Raw genomic sequence first — 19,725 nt, forward strand, 5'->3', positions numbered from 1 at the left:
CGTACGGATACACATCTTTTCCGATTCACAATTGGTGGCACAACAAATGAAAGGGGAATATGATGTGAAAAATGAAAAGCTTATTGAGTATGCTCGAGAGGTGGATAAGGCAAAAGAACAATTTGTGGAGGTGGTCTTCGAACAGATACCTAGAAGGGAAAATGAGAGAGCAGATGCTTTGGCGAAGATGGCTGGTTCTATGGCGAGTTGGAAAACTAGAGATGTAGTATTTCAGGTGGAGCTCGCACCTCATATGAGCTCGGTTATACCTGAATTCCCGGCGAAGGATTGGAGGGTCGTTATAATTAATTATTTGAAGGAAGAAAAGCTGCCCGAGGATGCTAGGGAAGCTCGGAGGTTGAAAGTAAAGAGTTCAAGATATGTATTGATTGAGGAAGTGTTATATAAGAGGTCATTCGCGGGACCTCTCCTTCGGTAATTAAGTTATCAAGAGGCTGATTATGTGCTTAGAGAATTACATGAAGGGTGTTGCGGGAATCACTTGGGAGCTCATGCTTTGGCAAGAAAGGTCTTGTTGGGGGGATATTGTTGGCCTAACGTTTTGGGGAGTGCCCAAGAGTTGGTCACATCATGTGATAGTTGCCAACGACATGCTCGATTGCAACATTGACCCGCGGAGCTGATGAAAGCTATTGTCTCTTCTTGCCCCTTTGATCAATGGGGTATGGATATCATGGGTCCTTTTCCCGTAGCTCCTGCTCAAAAGAAGTTTTTATTGGTGGCGGTTGATTATTTCTCAAAGTGGGTGGAAGCTGAGCCTTTGGCTAGGATCACTGAAGGAGATGTGTTGAAATTTTTGTGGAAGAACATAGTGTGTCGGTATGGGGTACCTAGGAGACTGATATCCGATAATGGTAGACAGTTTCAAGGAGCTAAGATTCAAGCGTGGTGCAAGGAGATGAAAATTCAGCAAGCTTTCACATCTGTGGCTTACCCTCAAAGTAATGGGCAAGTGGAAGTGACAAATAGATCATTGGTGCAGGGCTTAAAGACTAGACTTGGGAAAGCAAAAGGAAATTGGGTGGATGAGTTGCCAAGTGTCTTGTGGGCATATCGAACTACACCTAGAGAAGGAACAAAGAAAACTCCCTTCAGCTTGGTTTATGGTAATGAGGCGGTGTTTCCAGTAGAAGTCGGGATGGAATCAGCTAGGGTCATGTTTTACGATGAAGATAATGGAGAAAGAAGATTTACTGATCTGGATTTGGTGGAAGAAAGGAGGGAGGCTGCAGCAATTTGGTTGGAAGCTTATAAATGTCGTATGACTCAAGCTTATAACCGTCTAGTTGTCCAAAGAAGCTTTTAAGTGGGTGATTTGGTATTAAAGAAGGTGCAAGAGGAGCAAAGAGGGAAATTTGACCCAAAGTGGGATGGTCCTTTTAAAGTCATTGAGAAGCTTAGCTCGGGAGCCTACTACTTGGAGGATACACATTGCAAAGCTTTGAAGAGGCCTTGGAATGCCTATCATCTTAGAAAATATTATCCTTAGCTTACCTACTGATGTATCTCGTTTTGAATTATCGTTTTTGTAAGAATTTCAAGTTCAATGAAATCAATTTCTTGTTTTGAAGTAATATGTGTTGTTCTGTTGTAAAAATGAATGGTGCTTTGCATGGGTTCCTAAATTATGTGAACTCTAACCATATGTGGCCTGGGGCATGAAATCATATTTTTCCTACTATGGTCATAACCTAGTAGAGGAGTTTCAGGGTTGGAGGTTGAAAAAATGTATTTTTCCTACTAAGGTCATAACCTAGTAGAGGAGTTTGAGGGTTGGAGGTTGAAAAAGGTATTTTTCCTACTAGGGTCATTATCTAGTAGAGGAGTTTGAGGGTCGGAGGTTGAAAAACATATTTTTCCTACTATGGTCATAACCTAGTAGAGGAGTTTGAGGGTTGGAGGTTGAAAAACGTATTTTTCCTACTAAGGTCATAATCTAGTAGAGGAGTTTGAGGGTTGGAGGTTGAAAAACGTATTTTTTCTACTAAGGTCATAACCTAGTAGAGGAGTTTGAGGGTTGGAGGTTGAAAAACGTATTTTTTCTACTAAGGTCATAACCTAGTAGAGGAGTTTGAGGGTTGGAGGTTGAAAAACATATTTTTCCTACTAAGGTCATAATCTAGTAGAGGAGTTTGAGGATTGGAGGTTGAAAAACGTATTTTTTCTACTAAGGTCATAACCTAGTAGAGGAGTTTTTGGGTTGGAGGTTGAAAAACGTATTTTTCCTACTAAGGTCATAACCTAGTAGAGGAGTTTGAGGGTTGGAGGTTGAAAAACATATTTTTCCTACTAAGGTCATAACCTAGTAGAGGAGTTTGAGGGTTGGAGGTTGAAAAAATGTATTTTTCCTACTAAGGTCATAACCTAGTAGAGGAGTTTGAGGGTTGGAGGTGGGAATTAATGTTGTAGTATGTGGTGTGCCATGTGAAAATTAACAATTGCAAAGGGAGAAAAATTTATACATGCAAGAAAAGCAAGAAATGGAATTTCATATGTCCATGAATATTGCAACGCAAAATGATGAAACATAAAAGTCATACATGTCATACTCGCATGTCAAAAGTAAAAACGGGAGATAAAGTAATATTCATCATGACAAAATAAGCACCTAAAGGTGCATCGTCCACGGCGATGATGACAAAACATAAATAAATCAGCATGAGCCTAGATATCCGATGGAAGGCTCGCCAAAAGGTCTCTAAGGCTGATGAAATCAGTGGAGGCACCTAGAGGAGGGTATCCATTGTCCTTGAATTGCTTCACGACGCCCGTGAAGCCCACCTCCAAGTACCGAAATGCCTTGGGACCGTAAATCTCCTTGAACTCCTCGGATTTGAGGAATTCTTCCTTGAAGGATGATCTCTCTCGGGCTAGTTCTTCTTGGTGTTCCTGTTGTGCCTTAGCCTGGGAAGACTTCATCTCCTCCTTCAATTTCTGGATCTCCGTCTCATGACTCCTCTTTAGCTGCTGGAGCTCATCCTCTTTCTTCATCAGTAGCTCGTCAGATTGAGCCTTCAACTCTTGAAGCTCGTGGTCACGTGCTCTTTGTGACTCCTCAATCGTGGCCGCAAGCCCGTCAATGATGGACTTGTTCTTTGAGTTTTTGAGAAGGATTTTCTTGAAAGAGTTGACGCGTGCAACCATCTCTCCTAAATACATGGCACCCTGAAACAAAAGATCAAATATGAACAACGTGATAATGAAGTTATAGCACATGATTATAAATAAAGAACTTAAAAAAAGGAAGAAAGGGATCTTACATCTGTGATGCTAATGCAAGTGCGACTGACGACGTCGAAGTACTCGAGAGAGCTCAGAAATGCGGCATCAGCAGTGGATGGAAGATTGTATAGGAGCCCATGCGCAATCTGATTGGGACCACGTCCCACGATGATCGAGTCCGAGGTGTACAAGTGGTATATGCTCGGACCCGTGTGAGGGCTGCCTGGCTGGCTGAACTCTATTTCCTCTGAAGAGGAGTGAGATGCAATCGAAGTCATAGAGAGCTTTCGCTTTCCTTTGGATTTGACTGAAGGGCTTGGACTAGCGGGAATCTTCTCCTTTCCACGAGCGCGAGAAGTCTTGACTCGTGGAGGAGTAGGAGTAAGAGAATTGGACTTCTTGGAGGGTTTCTTAGTTTGCTTCTTTTTGGTAGGGGATGAGGGACCTTCATCTTTCTTGACAGTGGCAGGGGCCTTCGCCTGTTTTTTCTTGGGTGGCTCAGCTTGAGAATCTTTCTTGGGCTTAGAGGCGGTTGAAGCCAGTTGTTTCTTGGGAGCAGGTGATGAGCCACCAGCTTTCTCTTTCTTCTCAAGCTCACGAAGGAATATGGCGTTCATGACTCTAGTCCCTGCAAAGATGAAGATATAAAAGCATGAGAATATTAGAAGATGCGAAATATTTTTCATTATAAAGTTTAAAAGGTAAAATAGCTACCGGCATCACCCTCCAGCTCGACACCTGCAGAGCTAAGATTAGCGTGGCATAAGAGATCTTCGGATAAAAGGTGAGGAATGCTAAAACACCTATCTCCCAATTTCTCACGCATGCGAAGATATTCTTTGTTTTTCTTGAGGTTTTCGGGAGGATCAGGCCTAGTGAAGGTGGGATACCACTCAGTGGTGCACTGCCACTCTTCAAGGGGTTTGATGAAAAAGAAACATTTTTTTCCAACTTTTCACATGACTAGGAGCACCGCCAAAAAGTTTGGGATTGGAACGAGAGGCTACATAAATTGACCCCTCTTTCGACTGACCCAAGACCAAGAAGTAGGAAAAAGTGGTGCAATTCACCGGAAGACCCAAAGAGTGGAATAACACTAAAAAACTACAACTGGTGCGGAAAGCATTGGGTGACAACTGGCCGAGGTGCACTTGGTAGTAACTGCTGAGATCTTTGAAAAAATTTGGCATAGGGAACCTAAGACCCGCCTCTAGCTGCTGCTGGAAGAATGTATAATACCCAGGGGGAGCTAGGTAAGGGCGATCTTCCAGGGATGGGATTAAGATCTCGTGGGAGGTAGGAATGTGCCCTAAGGCCCTAAGGATGGATTCAGAACCAGGCTTGAGGGCGGAAGTCAAATGCCCAAACCAAAGGATGTCGGCATCATCAATGTTCATTTGTGGCTGGACATGACGAATTTCTTTCCCAGGACGACTATGGCTTACGACTTCCTCAACTTTCTCGGGCTCACAAGACTCACTACTTTCCTTGGTCTCACTACTCTCATCAGAATCACTAGGTTCATCGGAATCATGTGAAGAATTGGAAGATTCGGAAGAAGACATCAGCTCAAGATGATTTTCAAAGGGAATCTAAGGAACACAAGCAAAATTAACTTGCTAAGGGGAGGAAAAATACTTACCGAATAATTTGAAAAATTGACGGAAACAAAAAGCTAAGGAACGAGCGAGAAACCGAGTAAGTTGAGGCGAGAGCTATCCAACACGGACACCTTGAGCCGAGAAATTTGTCAAACACGTGGTAGGCAGAGGTTGGGCGAGGATGGAGGAGGGCGAGCAGGGGGCGAGGGCTGCGAGTAGGGGGATGGAGCAGGGGGCGAGGGTTGCGAGTAGGAGGATGGAGCAGTGGGCGAGGGCTGGGCGTGGAGGATGGGCAAGGATGGAGGAGGGCGAGCAGGGGGCGAGGGCTGCGACTAGGGGGATGGAGCAGTGGGAGAGGGCTGGGCGTGGAGGCTGGGAGAGGATGGAGGAGGGCGAGCAGGGGGCGAGGGCTGCGAGTAGGAGGATGGAGCAGTGGGCGAGAGCTGGGCGTGGAGGCTGGGCGAGGATGGAGGAGAGCGAGCAGGGGGCGAGGGCTGCGAGTAGGAGGGCAAGCAGTGGGCTAGGAGGAGGCTGGGCGAGGATGGAGGAGGGGGCGAGGGGCAAGGGTTTAGGGTTGATGAGATGAGGAGGCGAGGGGCGAGCTTAGGGTGAAAAAGGGAGAAAGAAAATGAGAATGAAGGGAATGTTGAATATTTATAGAAGAAGAATGGGTGAGATCCATCCATTCAAAATTCAAAAGTGAAGGGTGAGAGATGGGCCTAGGGATGCGTGAAGGGTTCACCAAACTATAATTCACCTTTATATTATTTCAAATTTTCTAAGGTCCATACCGCGGGGGCTCCGCCCCTGCACCCCTGTAAGGATTAGTTGTTTGGGTTGAGGGATAACTTAACAAGAATGCAAGTAACAAAGGTCCTGACTTTGAAATTCACACAATTGAGTTTTGAACATGCGATTCAACTCGACTTGGGAGGGAGAGACTGGTGATACCCCATGAGTAGGCTCATCAAGTGCTTGAGCCCAATGAAGGCCCATAACCAAAGACTAAGGTCCGAGTCTCATTTTTAGAGGTAGGGCTGGCCCATCAGGGGATTATGGAAGAAGATGTATGTTGGCTCCTAAAGGGGTGAAGGAGAGCCCCATCGAGTTGGACCTTAGACATGAGGTCTCTAAGGTAAGTCAAAAGCATATGACAAATTGGAATGGAGATGTGAAAGAGTACATGAAGGGAGTGGAGAAGAGGCTCGCCTAGGGCGGGCGAGCCCAAGGGTGGACGAACCCCAAGGTAGGAGAACCCCAGGTGGACGAGCCCCAGGGTGGGCGAGCCCCAAGGTGGGCGAGAATGGTGAGCTTGGTTTTATGTCTTGAGTTGTCTTTGGAGGGTGAGCTCTAGAGGAGAGGCGCGTGAACTACATGCTCGTGGTCCCCTACAAAGTGTTTGTGGTCCCTACTTTGCCTCCTATAAATACGGGTTTGCTCTTTCCATTTAAAAAATTTCACTTTCATTTCTGAGGGGCGCCCAAGCTCCTTTTTCTCTTATTCGTTCTCGTCCCTGACTTGAGCATCGGAGGGGCTACGCCGGGATACCCTCCCAGCCCCCTCTAACATTATTTGCTTGATTTCAGGTTCATCTCTAGACTTGTTGCTTTGGGCTTGAGTGGGACTCGGGTCAACAAATTTTAGTGAGTATCACCCTTACTTTCTAAATTTTTGGATAATGGCAGGCAAAGCTTTCGATTCGCATGATATACGATCGGAGATGGGTTATCAAGAGGAAGACAAGCCTTCGGAGGTATCTTCTGATCCTATTCTCACGATTGTACCTACGGCCTTTCAACCTACATCGTTGGCAGAAATTGCTCCAGGAGAACCCGGGAATGAAATCAACATTGAGAATCCTCCTGATTTTTCGGTGTTGAATCGTGTGTTCCCAACACAGCTTATAGCGAGGAGGTCTAAGCGTCAAGCGGGTTACAACCCCAATTTTACTACCAATAAGAGATTTCATGGTAAGGGAGAGACTTCACGTCCTATTTTGGATGATCCAGATTTCTCATCTGGAGATGATTTTGCGGATCAAAATTTTGAGGTGGTTGCTAGGACAAAAACCTCTGTTGCTGAAAAGACCAAATCAAAGAAAGGAGATTCATCTAGTGGTGATGATTCTTCTGATGAAATTTCTACTGATGTGGCTTATACTGAGAAAGAGTCATCTAGTGCTGCTGTTGTTGATGATACCACAAAGCCAACCACAGAGGATCCAGTGTCTACTGATGAGGAAATTTCACTGGATACATTCATGGCGAATATTCGAAAAACCAAGGATAAACCAGTTGCATCGTCACAGGTTCCATCTGATGGTGATGAACCAGATGCTGAAATGTTGCAAGAGTTTGGGAATAACCGGCCCCAGGAGTCTGATAGTTCATCTTCTTCGAGTTCTGAGGAAGAAGATTATGAGGATGCTGCTTCTGCTGAATCTGGAAGTTCTGAGGAACAAGTTGCTGATGACAATGTTGCCAACATTGATGACAACACTGCTGCTGAATCTGACTCTGATATTGATCCTACTAAGGCATACAATCTTTAGTTTTATTCAAAGGAGGCTGCTGATGAATGGGAAGCTCTGTTTGAAAAAGGCTGTTGGTAAGAAAGAAATATTGATGAAGTGTCTTTCGAAAAGCAGAACTTGGTGACTTTCTTGAAACAGCAGAATTTATATTCTACTGTCACCACTGCCGGATCATTTTCAAGAAGAGCTGTGTTAGAATTTTACTGCAATCTGAACATAAAAACTGGAGATGAAGAATCATTTAAGTTTGGAAGAGTGTACAACCGGGGAAAGGTGTATGATTTTACTCCTGTTTTGATCAATGAGCACTACAATACTCCTGACATCGATGATGATGCAGTTACTGAGGATATTGATCAAGTAACTAAAGTGATCACTGGAGGAATGGTTCAAAAATTTCCACTGCACCCAGACAGGTTGTCAGCTGCAAAGCTTACTTCTTTCTTTTTTGTGTTTCACAAAATTGCGATCAGGAATTGGACGCCATCTACCAATACAACAGTGGTAACTAAGCCACAAGCCCTTGCGCTGTTTGCCATCGGAACTCAAGCTCCTTTGGAATTTGGTAATTTGGTGTTTGAAAATATTATGACCTTTCGAGAAGGTGGTTGGAAAGCAACTAAGTTTCTGTTTCCTTCATTGATCTATGGTATGCTGGAATCTCAAGGCTTCATGAAAGAAGATGATGAAGAATTTATTGGAGGAGATGAGCTTATCAAGATCGCACCTGGTTTGCTGAAGGGAAATAGGAAGATTGATCTACCATGGACTGGTGCTGTACCCAGTGTTGCCAACACTGAGTCTGTTCCACCCATGACTATTCATAACACTGCTGTGATTATGTTGAATTTTACTGCAATTCGTGCTCAAATGGCTCATGCTGAACTGAAAATTGCACAAGCCAAAGCTGATCTCGAGTACTATGAAGCCTTAATAGCTGAGTACAAGACTAAACTTGGACTACCAGGGCCCTCTGGACAAAAAAAAGGAGTAGGATCAAGTGCTGATCAAGCTGGAGATGAGGAAGATGATTAGTTGTGGTTGATCGTAATTGGTTTTAGGATTTTTTTTTATCTTTTATTATTTATTGTTGTTATTTTGCTCTGAGTTAGTAATATATTTCTGAGTTGATTAGGTTGTGCTCCTTATTATTCTCTGATATGATATTAAACTATTTGCTACTCTGATCTAGTAAGTGTTGAGAGTTGGTGTTGCCAACACGACCACACAACACTGTGTTCTGAGATGATTAAATTCAGGGGGAGCTTTAGTTGCATAAGTTAGGGGGAGTTATTTGCACTTGTGTGTGTGTTTTGTCCAGAAAGACAAAAAAGAAGAGTTTGAAAGAACATGTTGTGCACATGTCTTTTAAATTATTTCCTTATTGCATTCAATTTCCATATTTATAGTTTTGCCTTTCTTAGAACAAGTTTTAAAATTGGTAATATCAGATATATCTTGATTCGAAATATTTGATTCTGATGATATATTGTTTCCATGCTTTGTAGTTTCTTATTTATGGAAATATATTGAAGATCTATTTATAGGAGTGCTTGGACCGATCAGAAACAGAGAACGAGAGAGACAACGAGATAGAGAGATCAAGAGAGTGAAACTTATAGAGCAAAATACATGGAGAAAGCACTGCAGAAATTCTAGAGTATTGAAGTTCGATCATTGAAGAATTTCTGAAGAGATACTACTGCTACATTGTGTTGCCGAGTAGTGTTGGAAACACTGAAGAACACACGAGTGAAGTGTTGTTCAGAAAATGTTTCTTTGGTTTTCGTTTTTCGGTTTAGAACTTCCTATTGATTTATTATTCTAATTCTTACTAGTTTTTAGGAAGTCGTTTATTTTCTCAATCTGTTGAGAAAAATATTTTTTCATAAAACAATCACTAGTTGTGTTTTGTAAATTGATTTGATTTTCTAGTGATTATTTCGCCATGAGGCATCGCAAGTATTTGATACTTGTGCATAATTATTTGTGTGTTATTTACTTTTACTGTTAGTTAATTATTTTGCTGCATAGTGTTATCGTGAAGTGTTGACAACACTAAAAGATAACACACACTCGAAATTTTTTTTGGTATTTCTGTGATTTCATAATGTCCAAACCTTACAGGTTCATTCCCAAATGTTTTGGCATTTCTAGCATACTCGTAAATGTTTCAAAAATTTTTCCGAATTCATCATTATGTCAATTTAATTGTTAAAATTAACGAGGAAAAGACTCTTTACCAATTTGATCTTGTTGCTCCTAGAAACGATTCGGTCATGGATTTTTGGCCTATTTCTCAATTTTTCTCAAATATTTCGATGTTCTCGATTTACTCCTAAATATTTACAATTCTGAACGATTTTATGGGCATGAATGAAATATGTCATATCTATCTTTTGTTTAATTTTAATTATTAAATTTGCGAAATGATCAATTATATTCAGTCAAAATTTGTAAATATTTAGGAGTACTACAACGGAAATGCTCGAAACATTTACGACTAAACCAAGAAAATTGTCAAACATCTACAACTGAACCAGGTCTTTCACCTAGATACTAAATATTAAGTACTTTTTTTCTAATAAATAGAGAAAATTGCTTTTTTGGTCCTGTAAGTTTGCCACTTTGCGATTTCAGTCCTTTATATTTCAGATTTCTGTTTTAGTCCGCTATCTTTATTTTTTTGGCGATTTTAGTCCTTTTTCGACGTGGCGCTGGCGTGGAACCAATTCAATGCTGATGTGGAGCTGACGTGTACATTGCCACGTAAGCATTTTCGAATAAAAATGACCGAAATTGCCAAAAATCGAAACATGCAGGAATAAAATTGAAATATAAAAACATAGAGAACCAAAATCGCAAAATGACATACATACAAGACCAAATTTGCAGTTTTCCCTAATAAATATGAAAAAAAAAACCCCATTTTATCAAAACATAATTTATTTAATCATTAATTAGTTTTAGGAAAAGGTTAAAGTACTTAATTAGCAAATAATTTATCTCTGCAGAATAATGTGAATGCATAGTTGTTTTTTATGTGTAGACAAACTTCTTTTCGGAAACATCGAACCCCACTAGGCTTCCATTCAAGAAAAAAGTTTTTCCCACCTTTCTATTAATATAATCATTCATTCTCCAACAACAACAAAAGTCACTCACACAAACACTTTTCTTTCTTAAGGTGTGTTTCCTTTCTTCTCTTTTTTTTTCACCAACATACAAAAGTTTACTTAATAAACAATTATATTTTTTTATACAGTCAAAATATTATCTAATTAGTACAATAAATTGTAATGCTGGATATGTTAGCACTATCTGACACCTCGTAAACCTTTTTACAAAATGTGACTGGGAAAAAAAACCCTAACTTATTGCAACAAACAAATTTTTGATTAATGACAAACTCTAAATAGTTCAAATAAACATATCAACATAATGATTTTGACAAAATCTCCATTAGTTAATTAAAAATGCACATGGATTTTGGAAACCATAACACCCAAAATTAATAAAATTTAAAAAACAATTACTCGAGACTTTTAGCATCTCTCCTTCCTCGTATGTAACCTGTCACGGTGTCACCAAACCTTGTCATTGGCCAGTTGACACACACAAAACACACGCACACCGCACTATAAATATATAATTATATGATACACACACACATATCCCAGCTTAGTTTTTCCATCAACAGTTAGGAGAAGATAAAGAGAGAGATATCATATTAATCTTCATCAATGGAGATTAGAGTTTTGTTCATCCTATCTTTAGTAGTTTTATTGCAAGAATTTGTTCTCTTTGGACAAGGGAGAGTAAAACATAATGAGCTTATTAGTCCATCTAAGTTAGAGATGTTTGTTGATGAGCTTCGAGACATGCCGACGATCAACGGTTTCGACATCGTCGATGGTTCTCCCGTCTCCAAATCTCTCCATATCGGCATGTTTCACAAAAAATGGGTACGTATATTGCATTATATATGTGCGTATATATGTTCTAATCTGGATTGTACTGATGATTCTAAGCTACACCGGGAGTTTTACTTTCAGTGTGTTTTGTACATAATGTTCGTGCGAACGTCTTGTACAAAATAAAAAAGTTCGGATGAACCCCACGTAATTTGTTTTTCATTTAGATATTTGCACGAACATTGTGTATAAAGAGTAACGGGAGTAGAACTTCCAGTATGGCACAGAATCACCGGAATTGTATGATCATAAATCATGCATAGAATTATAAGCCAAATACTTAGGGCATAGAGCGTTGGTTTGTCTTTGTGCTTGAGGGTTGTAAATTCAACCGTGGCGGCCAAATTACTATAGGAAAGAATTTTTAGATGAGAACCATGAAGTATATTTTTTGAATTAAATTGTAATCATATTATGCGTAAATTTGACTTTAATTTAAGACTAAACGAATAATAAAAATGTAAAAGTGTACCAAAAAAACAATCAAATTGTCCAAATTTCCATACGTATTTTTTTCAATTTCTAATCTTTACTTGCTCTTTTGATGCTCGATTGTTAATTGAAAAAAAATTAAAAACTGGTCATAAATAAAAAAATAATAATAATTTGACTAAGGAAATATATCACATAATCCAATTTTTTGACCAATAATCTGATATATAATATAACATAGTTTCACATATCTTTGAATGACTATCCATAAAATAATTCAAAATATGATCGTAAACAAAAGGAAAATTGGAGCAAGATGATACATCTTACCAACCCGTTGATTGTTTCAATATTTATATATCAAAGAAAGAACACACTTTTACAACTTTCGAAAAAATGCTTTGGGGAAAAGTGTAATTTGTTCTAGAATATATACCTTTTTTTTCACACAACAATTTATATAAAACCATCTCATGGCCATAGATTATTTTTGTAAGGCGCGGATCTTCGATTCGACTAAATCTATATAAAAAAACAAACATAATTTTATATGTCAAGTATTACTTTTCATGAAATATCAAAGAAAGAACACACTTTTACAACTTTCGAAAAAATGCTTTGGGGAAAAGTGTAATTTGTGCTAGAATATATAACCTTTTTTTTTTTCACACAACAATTTATATAAAACCATCTCATAGATTATTTTTGTAAGACGCGGATCTTCGATTCGACTAAATCTATATAAAAAAACAAACATAATTTTATATGTCAAGTATTACTTTTCATGAAATATAGGCTGTCATACCGGACCAAAATACCGAATCTTCGGCATACCGTATCGAATTTTTTTCGATATACAGACATTTTTTCGGTATACCAAATTTTTTTCCGGTATCTATATGGTATATCAATATGAATTTTTTTCATATCAAAATTTCGAAAATTCTCTATCGGTATCGGAATTTATTTTTTTCATACCAATATTTTTAGTACGGTATACCGAAAAACTACCCCTAAATTTATGACCAACTCGACATGTCTCACCTACTCTTTTTCTTAGACAAGAATATATACTTCTAGGTAGCACAAGTTTTGCTGGCAAACGCCAAACAATACCATTTACAGGAAAATTCCTTGATTTAATGTTGGGTGATAATTAGTTAAAAGGCATAGAATAGTGTCAGACTTTACAGCTTTCAAATGCTCTTAATCTGTTACCAAGAGCATCTCATAGTAATTATTGCAGATTACATAATATAATGGTTTGGACAACACATATAATTTAATTTGGTACTTCGATGCATGTGTTGCGTGTTTATATAATCCGTATGTAATGAAAAAATGAAACATAAATAATGAAATAAAAAATACAAATATGACATTTTCGTTTATAAATATCTACCAAAGAACGAAAAAAAATTTTAATGTGACATTTATGTAATTAAATAACTATGAAAGCACAAAAAGTAGGGACATACCAATGACAACACACCAAAATTTTCCTTCATTCTTGATATAACATTAAATTAATTGTGATAAATTTGACATTTGAATGACGGACTACCATGACACTAAAATGCCTCAAGTTTAATAATATACAAGTAACTGTGGTACACGCGATGTGTGTCCCGTAAATATATAATTTGGTAAAGGCTCTAACTTGATAAAGTGTTGACAGAGGAAATTTTAATTTGTCAGCGAAAAAAAATTGAAGAGAAAGAAGGAGGTTAGAAGAAAAACCGAAGAGAAAGTGGGAAGAAATGAGACATGATAGTTTTTTTTGGGAGTGTGGGTATAATCGGAAAATTTAAAAAAATTTACCATGACACCAAAAGCAGTTTTTCTAAGGTACGTATACATAATAATATAGTAAATATATTTATAAATTATTATATAATATAGATAGTATAGATAATATATATAGATACCGTTTGGTATCATAGATGTGATGTACGATAGATGAATAAAAACATGATGAGATATGGATAAGCAAGACATGGTTATGAATAATATGTTGTTTTGTATGTTTTTTATTTTGTAGGATTATTGTGTTTATTCTTTTAATTGTCATTGTCAATTTCACACAATGTCACTTATATGGCATTCATCCTCCACTAATACCATGGGTGGAGAGGTATTTGTCATCAAACCTACATCTAATCTCATACCAGGCCATGAGATATCATTGGGTTAACAAAAAAATGAGAGAAACATGAGATGAGTAAAAATTTGTGTCTCATCCCACTTTCATATCATGTACCAAACGGTACCTATAGATACTTAGGTTGAGTCATGATTTCGAGTAGTTTGGAGGAGATTTGGAAATCAAATCTAATATGTGTTTGTATGTAGTGAATTCATGTTTTTTTTAGAAAGGACAACTTAAGCTATAACATAAAAAATGACTTAAACTCATCTGACATCAAAATTTCAAATTTAGCAAATATCTAATACTTATCATCAAAATTCCAATCTTAATTAATCCGAACTTCAGCAAAAATCGAACTAAATATCCGAGAAACCCAGTTTATGCCAAGACCAAATTTCAACTACCTATAGAGAAAAGGCTTATAATGACCAATCATCATCAATATTCTTGTTCTAGTCCGAACTTCAGCACAATCGAACTTACAATTATATGAAAAAGCCAATTTATGCTAAGATGGAACTTCGACTATCTATAAAACCAAACCTCATAAAAAAAATTAACTTATAAGACAATTCATTTTGAAATTATCAGTTTATTATATCTCTATATGGCGTAGCCTTGTGTGCAAATCACACATCATACATTGAACAAATACAATGATTGTGGCGAACCCGATATTTCAAGTGTAAAACGACTGCCCACTAACTTTAATTATCTCATGAGATAAAGTTGGGTGTGAGTTTTCTTATATATTTTCAAGTGTCACCTTTTTGCCTTTTCTTTCCAACAAGTTGTCTTCAAATTATTATTAATTAATGGTTCAACTTGGAAATTTTACTTCTTTTGATATTTTGGCGGGTTGAGTACTTTGACCCTTGAAACTCAAATATCTTTACAATATTTTGTCCAATTTATGCATAAGTCTTCGTATATTTGTTTTTGGATTTTATCTAAAAAGCTTATATCATTGGATCGGAGATATATTTCCATCTTATGAACACATAATATTCTCCATGTATTTATAATGTTAGTTTTGGGTTGCATTCTCAACGATTCCTCCTCTCAAAACTTGCCTATTAAAAAATTTCTTGGCCTCGTTCTGTCTTGCTAAGACAACATCGTGAAATATTCCACCAATCTCTAGCGACATATCGAGACCATATCAACATTTCGCATTATCACATTCATGTAAAGAGAAATAAAAGTGAAAGCAACCTAAAATACAAGACCTAGTTTTAGTCAGATAAAGGACCAAAATCCAATTTAATCCAAATTATAGAAACGAATTTGTTATATTCGATCTCTTAACTTATGCCCTCCGTGCTATAGGCTCCTTGAGCGCAAGGCTGCCCTCTACATTGATGCAATCATAGATTTATTAATCTTCCGTAACTTCTTACAATGGAAAACAAATACCCAAAAAATCTTATCCCATAACAATTTTTATAAGTTTGCACCTTTTGAGGTATCTGAGTTGATAAATTTGGTGAGTGTTATCATTAATTTGATTCTTCCTACCCATATATTTTTGGACGAGCTTGTCGTCTAAGTTTGCTCAATGTGATTTTATATAGGTAGCTTGATTCGCAGGATACTTTATTAATATAAGAATTTATCCAATGCGTACAGAATGATGAGTTGTGGTTTTCATTTTCATAATTTTTTTAACAAACTTAAATAATCCTTTCTATATCACACGCCTACAACGAATCTCCTGGTTTTATCGTGGAGATAGTGCTATGTAATTAATGGGGTCCAATTCAACACTATATTATTTGGTGTTTTAGGTCGCTTTTATATTTTTCGATAGAAATATAAGGTTATGCGGCCCACCTCGACGTCATATATTATTTCACAAGTATTTGAGTACATGTCAACATAATTTCATTGTAGAGTTTAAAGATTTATTTATTTATTGAAATAAAGACATGTTTCATCATTTGGAGGTTAACCAACCATGAGAATAATTTTTCAATGATTTTTCTTCATCTATGTGAAAAAACAGGCCTATATAATTGTGACGAAGACACGTGTATATAATTTTAATAGACATTAACTATGCTTTTGTTTGTTATATCTTGTTTTGCAGAAATTTCATAGAGATCTACCCCCTACCCCGGTCTTTGCATATGGCCTATCAAGGAAAACCGCAACAGTTCCAGGCCCAACAATTGAAGCCCTCCATGGAATCAACACTCACATAACTTGGAAAAATTATCTTCCATCAAAGCACATCTTGCCATGGGATCCTACTATTCCGACCGCCATACCTCGCACGAAAAAGGGTATTCCGACCGTGGTGCACCTCCACGGTGGGGTCGACGAGCCCGAGAGTGACGGGCACTCGACCTCGTGGTTCACCGCCGAGTTCAAAGAGCGCGGGCCTTCGTGGACGAAGAAAACATATCACTACAATAATTTGCAACATCCGGGGACACTATGGTACCATGATCATGCCATGGGGTTGACTAGGGTTAACATTTTGGCCGGACTTTCGGGGGCGTATATTATTCGACAACCACAAGTCGAGATGTCGTTGGGACTCCCATACGACGAGTTCGAACGCCCGTTGGTGGTGTTCGATCGGAGCTTCCGCACCGATGGCTCGATATTCATGAATTCTACCGGGAACAACCCCTCGATACACCCCGAGTGGCAGCCGGAGTATTTCGGTGATGCCATCGTAGTCAACGGGAAGGCGTGGCCATACATGATTGTACGACGGAGAAAATATCGATTCAGAATAATAAACTCGAGCAATGCTAGGTTTTTCAGATTTTATTTCAGTGATGGACGTGGCTTGGGATTTGTTCATATTGGATCAGATTCAGCTTACCATGACAAGCCGGTGTTGCTAAAGAAAATTCTATTAGCGCCATCGGAAATTGCTGACGTGGTCGTTGACTTTTCAAAGTCAAAATCCGACTCGATCGTCTTGTCTAACGACTCACCCTACCCGTACCCGTCCGGAGATCCAGTCAACGATGCAAATAGCAAAGTCATGAAATTTATCATAAAACCGGACCCTGATCTAGACAAGTCGAAAATTCCGCGCGAGTTGATCAAGTACCCGTCCCCGAACCCATCGAGCACATCAGTCACGAGGTACATCGCGTTGTACGAGTACACGAGCAGCACCGACGAGCCTACACATTTATTCATCAATGCGAAGCCATTCGAAGCACCCGTCACCGAGACGCCTAAGGTCGGTGCGACGGAGATTTGGAACGTGATCAATCTTACGGAGGATAATCATCCGCTACACATCCACTTGGGACTTTTTGTAGCATTGGAGCAAACAGAATTGGTGAACCTAGATGAATTTAAACAGTGTATGACGAAAACTAACGACGCGATCAAATGCCGAGTCGACAAGTATGCACGAGGCAAGAAAATAGATGTGCCTGAACATGAGAAGGGATGGAAGAATGTGTACAAGATGATGCCTGGACATGTGACCAAGATATTGGTTAGGTTTTCGTATATTCATTCGAATGAATCGTATCATTTCGACGCAACCGCGGAGCCTGGATATGCGTACCATTGCCATGTGAGTAAACCACAAATATATTCAGTTCCTTCCAAATCTTACATATGCCATATATACTGAATAATATTTATTTTATTATTGAGGTCATTTTTCAAAACTAACATTCTATTGGAACCATGATAGCTCCGGATAAATTTCGAAATCGTTATGCATTTCCGCCTATAGATCTTTGTTCCTCTGGATAGTCAAAATCTAGTCATGTTTGCATGAAGTTGGTTTGGTATCGGACATGTTAGTAATATCCAGCATCATATGAAAAATGATTGGTGCCACATGAGCGCTTTAGTGAAATGACTAAAATGCAAAAAAAGATTGAATTTTAAATCGACTACTAATATAATTTTCTGAAATTTTTCTCCATTGGCTATCTTCATATTGTATGGATATTTATAAAGTCTTATTATTATAATTTCTTTTTCATTGCAGATTTTAGATCACGAGGACAATGTTATGATGAGACCCTTGAAATTTATCAACTGAAGAAATTCTGGAGGGGTGAGTAAAAAAAACATAGTTTTTTGTTTTGTTTTGTTTTGTTTTGTTTTTTTTAAATTTTATACATTTTTCCTTACACAAAAAAATGTTCTACCTATATTTATAGAGTTTACTTGTGAAAAGTCTTGGTTGTTCTTGTTCCCTTTGACATTGAGAGTTCTATTCTTGTATTTATTATATTTCTCATGTTCATGTAATTTGGATCATGGAATTTATACGGACAAAATAAAGCCGTCATGTTTTGTATATTGATCTTTACAATTAGACCTGGCCAAGGGCCGGGTTGGGCCCGGACCCGGCCCGGAACCGGCCCGTGGTCAACGGACCGGTTAACCGGGTCAATGGGTCCAACCCGGAACCGGGACCGGACCGGCCACTAGGCGGTCCGGTCCCGGTTTTCCCTTTGAAAAACCGCCGACCCGGCGGGTCCGACCCGGCGGGTTGGCCGGTTCAACCAGGCGGGTCCGACCCTCCGGGTTCGCCGGGTTGACCCATCGCGTTTATCTTTTTAAAATATTATTTTAATTTTGAAGAATAATTTAAATAATATATATTTGATATCCACACATGGGTGAGATTTGAACCCAAAATCAAATGAGTTTGGGATCTCATTGTTGCCACTAGGCCAAGTGTTGATTTGTTAATTGAATATATTTAAATAATATATATTTGATACCCACACATGGTTGAGATTTGAACCAAAAACCAAATGAGTTTGGGACCTAATTCTTGCCACTAGGTCAAGTGTTGATTAGTTAATTGAATGTGATTGAATATAAATAAATGTAATAACATTTTTTATACAAGATATTTAAAGTTGAAATGTAATATATTTTTTATTGAGATAAATAGAGTTTTTAATTGAGATAGATAGAGTTTTTAATATAAGATGTTGAAATATAATATATATTTTTATTGAATAAATATAATAAATTTTTTATTGATATATATATAATTTTTAATGTAAGATGTGAAAAGTTGAAATGTAATATATTTTTTATTTAATAAATATAATATTTTTTTTATTGAACTAGATAGAGTTTGTAATATACAACATTGAAAGTTGAAATGTCATATATTTTTTATTGAATAAATGTAATATTATAAGATGTTAAAAGTTAAAATATAATATATTTTTATTTAATACATATAATTGTTTTTTTATTGAGATAATTAAATATTTGATAGACTTTTTAAAGTTCAATTGTACAAATTTTTTTTATTTTTTTTTTAAAATAAGGGTCGACCGGAACCGGAACCGCCGGTTACCCGGACCCGGACCGGCGGTTCCAAGACCCGAACCGGAACCGGCCACGGGCGGGCCGGTTAAGGGTCGGCCTATTGCCGACCCGGACCCGGCCCGTGGCCAGGTCTATTTACAATGGCTAGCTGCTCAACTTTTTCTACCTCTGTTTATTTAGCGGTGGATTTCATTTCTTTCTTTCTTTTTTTTCTTTTTTTTTTTCATGTTTGTGGCAATATATGGAATGCTTATAACTTCTTTCGAAAAATGCTGATGGTGTCAATCTGTCACGTCAGCAATTGGAACAAAATAACTAAAAATAAAAAGTCAGTTTAGCGAACCAAATTTTGAAAAGTTAATGGACCAAACCAAAACATGGATAATTTAATGGACCGAAAAAATCATTTTCCCATTTTTATAGGATATTTATAGGTTATTACACTCCAAAAAATTTTAACACCACTCCACATTAGGGCACCACAACAACTCAAACATTTATATATCG

At 38.1% G+C, this 19,725-nt stretch overlaps 1 protein-coding gene across 1 annotated transcript; it reads left to right on the forward strand.

Moving 5' to 3' along the window:
- Window positions 1–11,067: 11,067 nt before the first annotated feature.
- Window positions 11,068–18,206, forward strand: LOC140882346 (multicopper oxidase LPR2-like). The gene is made up of 3 exons (XM_073288295.1): window positions 11,068–11,342; window positions 16,022–17,482; window positions 17,909–18,206. The coding sequence occupies exons 1-3, from the start codon at window positions 11,121–11,123 to the stop codon at window positions 17,960–17,962; spliced, it is 1,737 nt and encodes a 578-aa protein (XP_073144396.1). The 5' UTR covers window positions 11,068–11,120; the 3' UTR covers window positions 17,963–18,206.
- The last annotated feature ends 1,519 nt before the right edge of the window (window positions 18,207–19,725 follow it).

This window comes from Henckelia pumila, chromosome 2 (assembly GCF_033568475.1).
Source record: "Henckelia pumila isolate YLH828 chromosome 2, ASM3356847v2, whole genome shotgun sequence".
Classification (NCBI taxonomy): domain Eukaryota; kingdom Viridiplantae; phylum Streptophyta; class Magnoliopsida; order Lamiales; family Gesneriaceae; genus Henckelia; species Henckelia pumila.